Source organism: Dendrobium catenatum, unplaced genomic scaffold (genome assembly GCF_001605985.2).
Source record: "Dendrobium catenatum unplaced genomic scaffold, ASM160598v2 fragScaff_scaffold_974, whole genome shotgun sequence".
Taxonomy (NCBI): Eukaryota; Viridiplantae; Streptophyta; class Magnoliopsida; order Asparagales; family Orchidaceae; genus Dendrobium; species Dendrobium catenatum.
Window position 1 is genome coordinate 741,299 of NW_021319436.1, and position 4,452 is coordinate 745,750.

Genomic DNA, 4,452 nt, shown 5'->3' on the forward strand with positions numbered 1-4,452 from the left:
ACCACATCGACAGGACAATCAATTTAAATCAAAACCCTAGCCATCAATCAGATTTAGGTAAGTATTTTAATTTGAACTAATCGTACTGTACGATATTTAAAATATTACCTAAATTAATCTCCTTGATTAGTCAATCAAATCAAGGTTTAATTAATATGGTAGATCGTACAATATGATGTTGATCATAGTTAACGATTGGCAGAGACGATGTTTAATCGTCCCGACGGTCATTTTGTACGATCTAAAGAAGAATGAACAAATCGTATCGTATGATGTAAGTTCTATATTGTATGATCAGTATATTATATTTGAATAGATCGTACTAAGATTGTTTAGTCGTGCTGGATGAATATAGGTTTTGGAACTAATTGTATTGTACGATCCCCAATTGTACTGTACAAACAGAAATAGCTAACTTAAATTTTAGGGTTAATTTGAGCATTTTGTTTAAAACTCGTCCCTAATTCATCTTAGGGATTATTTTGCTACTTTTTTTAGAAAGAGCTTATGTGAGAAGGGTTTGAAGAGGGAGAATTACTTTGGAGAAAGAGATATGAGGTCTTGAGGGAGAAGATACTTGTGGGACAAGAGAGTGTGTGAGAGGGATTTCTACACATGGTAACTCAGTGATATTGTTCTTCTTCCAAGGTCAGTGTTTTTTCTTGAGGGAAATTTCGGGAAGCGTCTCTTCGTGGGAAGGATCCGGCTGCTCCGCCGCACCGAGAAGGTGAAAGAGATTCAGCTACTTCACGCACTGAGGAGGTGGAAGTGATTTGTAAGGGCTTCTCCGCCTTGGTGTAAAGACAAAGGAGAGTAACTAGTATTAGTGCAATACTCGGAGTGGAGGACTCTGGTGAGTGGAAGTAGGTTAAGGTTGACCAAACTACTATAAATTTTTGAGGTACTTGTTCTTGTGTTTACCTTTACTTTTCTGCATGCTTACTTAATTGCATTTTATTTATTGCAAATATGTGATCTGAGTTCTTCATTTTGCATAAATGGAATATCTTGTCTTTAAATAAAAAACCAAAAAAAAAATATTTTCTTCTTTCCAAGTGTTGTTTAAAATCAAAACAAAATTTTGTTTAGATTCGTGTTGTCAAATTATTGCTAAATAAAAAAAATTCAAAAGAATAATTTCTTAAAAGGAATTTCTAAACACCAATTCACCCCCCCCCCCCCCCCCCCCTCCTGGTGTGCATTTTTAGTTCAAGACAACCTAATAACCCAAACTGAACTTTTATGACGCAATGCAATAAATTAAGAATATGTTATTTTATAATATTTTAAAATTTATTTTGATTTTTTTAATTATTTTATTTGAGTTCATGATTAATTATCATTTTGGATAATCTTAGGTTTGAATTTGAATTCTTTGTTCGAACTTAAGTCAAACTAGATAGGATTAGTTTATTTTTTGAATTTAAACATATTTCAATTTTATAGAAGTAGAATGCAACACAAAAAAAAATTATTATTTTTTTTTAATATTTTAGGATTTATACATTCATTTTATCTAAAATTGGATAAACTATCCTTTTGGATAATTTTATGTTTACAATAAAAGTATTAGAAAAGAAAAGCTTTCAGGGTACTATTTATAATTTATTTCAATTTATTAGATAATCTTAAGTTTAAATCTGCATTCTCTGTTAGCATTTGAGGCAAGCTAGATAGGATTAGTTTCTTTTATGAATTTAAATATATTTCTATTATCTATAAATAGGATGAAAACAAATATATATATATATATATATATATATATAATTAATTTTTAATATTTTAGGATTTATTTCATATTATTAGGATTTTTAGATAAATTTTATTTGCAATCAGGAGAAATTATCATTTTCGATAATTTTATGCTTATAATGGAATTATTAGATAAGATTATATTCATGTCTTGTACTTGAATCATCTCCATCATCACTCCCCCCTCTCTTCCCCTCCCCACTATTTGCTTATCAATCCTTGAGTGCGCACTTAAAGTTGAGTAAAAAGTACTAGTCTCTTCATCAACCACTAGACTAGTGAGAAAATAATCAAGTTCGCAGCATGAGGACTTAAAATTCACTGATGCTAATATAAAGAAAATGAATATTACTCATCAGAATTCTCGAGTAGTTGGTCCAGCATGTTGTGTTCCCATCCATAAATGTGAAAATTTAATGAAAAAGCAACATAAATAAAAGAACATGCAAAAAAGTCCTCTCATAGCTGAACCATTAGGTCACCCTGCCGCGCCTACTATCTAACAAATAGAAACCAAGAAAAGAATGTCATTGCTCTTAGCCATCCTTCACCCGCAATAATTAGTTATGTGGCTTAGATATCTTATACACTGCATGTAGCTTCATAATCATTAAAAAGCCAAACAGAATTTCAAGGAATCTATGCCTTCATAAGTACAGCATATAAGCATCTTGGTTTTCAGCTTTCATATCATTAGGATGCAGTGATTCTCTTTATAAGGTACTCATATGGAGTGCCATGTAAAAAGCCTAAAGCCAGACTTATAATAGTGGGAAAAAAAGTATGTAAGTACAATCTCTCGGTAATAATGATGCTCTCAAAATATCATGATTTACGAAGAAAGAAAACTAACATATAAAAAAAATCAGGTACCATTTTGCATAAATGAAAACATTTCACTTCTGCAAAATAACCTCGGGGATGTTTGATTTATTAAAAAAAGAATGCATAGTAAAAAGAATCCAGTGCAAAAGGAATGCAATATATTTGAAATGTTTAGGAGTTATTTGAATGAGTGTAAAAGCAACCGATCGTTTAGAAACAAGGAATTAACACATAAATAGCCTCTAGAACATTTACCTTATTTAAATAGTTCAACTGAATTATGATGCATGTAATGGCAACCATAGCAAATACCCAAGTCTGAAAGTAGATTGCCTGATTGATTCCCTCAAAAGTAAGCGTAATTGCAATACCAACAGCCTTAATACTCATAACCTAGTAAAATTAACGGGAGAAAGTTAAAAAACATTCAGTACGTAAAGAAACTTCCCTTTGCTAAGATTATTTATTCATCGGAAAGATATAAAGTATTACCGTCAAAGATCCAATAGCTGAGCATATACCCAAATAGACCATTATGTTTGTTTGCCCGTACCGTGGTGAACAATGCAACATCAATACTAGTGAGACGGCAACCGCTGACGCCGCATACAAAAGAAAAGCTGAAAAGCATATGTTTATGAGTCTATATGGCATCTCAAATAAGAAACCAGACGGCATGGAAAACTCATAAAAATTCACCAATAGAAAGAAACCTGGTTGGGTCGCCAAATACCATATCTGCTCCACCGAGCTTGGATTCCTCTCTTCTGGTGCATGAAGTACAATAACAGTAGAACCAACGATGCATAGCACACAGCCCAAAACCCCCATCCTCTGCAGCCTCTCCTTCAGGATGAAGTGCGCAAGGACAGCACTACTCCACCATGAAAACAAGAATAATACAAAATAGAATAAGAAAACGAGAAAAAAAAAATTATTCCCCCAGTTGTTATGGCAATTTTTAGCCACCCTTGCTTCATACCTCACGATAATGCTCAAAGCTCCAAGGGGGGTCACAAGAATCGCAGGGGCGAATATATAAGCGACAAAGTTCGCAATTTCACCAACAAGCACTGCAAGACTTAAAACCACTAAGGTTTCCTTTGCAAAATAGATCAAAATCATGGATCATTTTTATAAGGGAATACTTACTCGTCACCATCCCAACCCACCAAAGTGGCTCCAGAAGATACCGGTACCCACCGGACCCTATAAGAGATCAAAGAGAAAGGATCCAACTTTCCCTGTGCCTAGTAATGCATGTTTAGGGTTAGGCTTAGCGGCAAAACACTCACCTGCGCTGGAACCAGAGCTGCCAGCGCGCCTGAGGCCTTTTTTCTTGACGATGAAGCTAGCTCCAACGAAAGCGCTGGAGAGAACAGCGAGTAGCAGGCCCTTCATGTTGTCGGCGTAACGGGCTGCGGCGGCGGCGGCGGCGGAGGCGGCGGCATCGGCAGGCGGTGATGATTCGTCGGCGAACAAACGGGTATCCATCGACCAGCCAACCCTGGGCAGCACATCTAGATTCGAGTCCTGACGAGTTTCGTGCTCATCTAGTGCGAGAAGTTACACCGCATCGATGGAGCTGTATATATATATATATTAGGTTCACTAAGATATTCACTTCTTTGCATGCCTTGGGTATGGAGATATCTAATTATAAAAAGTTTACAAAGTATTATGTTATTAGCCTGATTCTTATTTATTTTGCAATGTAATAAGCCCGGATATAATTCAAATTATGTGAACACTAAGTAAGAGCTGCATCAAAAAATTGAAATGATCAAAAGAATTAAAAGTGATATATTTTGATAAAATGGAAGGAAAAAAACACACCAGAGCTCTCAAAAAAATATGATATCACATTAACTTAAA

General features: G+C 34.8%; 1 protein-coding gene across 1 annotated transcript; it reads right to left on the reverse strand.

Annotated features, from left to right (window-relative positions):
- Positions 1–623: 623 nt before the first annotated feature.
- LOC110101885 (probable magnesium transporter NIPA6) lies at positions 624–4,130 on the reverse strand. The gene is made up of 7 exons (XM_020829983.2): positions 3,873–4,130; positions 3,730–3,786; positions 3,560–3,650; positions 3,291–3,451; positions 3,070–3,197; positions 2,833–2,970; positions 624–791 (listed from the first exon to the last, which is right to left on the reverse strand). The coding sequence occupies exons 1-7, from the start codon at positions 4,069–4,071 to the stop codon at positions 624–626; spliced, it is 942 nt and encodes a 313-aa protein (XP_020685642.2). The 5' UTR covers positions 4,072–4,130.
- Between the last annotated feature and the right edge of the window lie 322 nt (positions 4,131–4,452).

Excerpts from the sequence above, each read along its gene's own strand:
- LOC110101885 (XM_020829983.2), bottom strand. The coding sequence starts at position 4,071 with ATGGATACCCGTTTGTTCGCCGACGAATCATCACCGCCTGCCGATGCC. Across the intron at positions 3,651-3,729 it reads GTGGGTTGGGATGGTGACGA|TGCTTGTTGGTGAAATTGCG; the intron begins GTAAGTATTCCC and ends TAAGTCTTGCAG. Across the intron at positions 3,198-3,290 it reads GTATTTGGCGACCCAACCAG|CTTTTCTTTTGTATGCGGCG; the intron begins GTTTCTTTCTAT and ends TATGCTTTTCAG.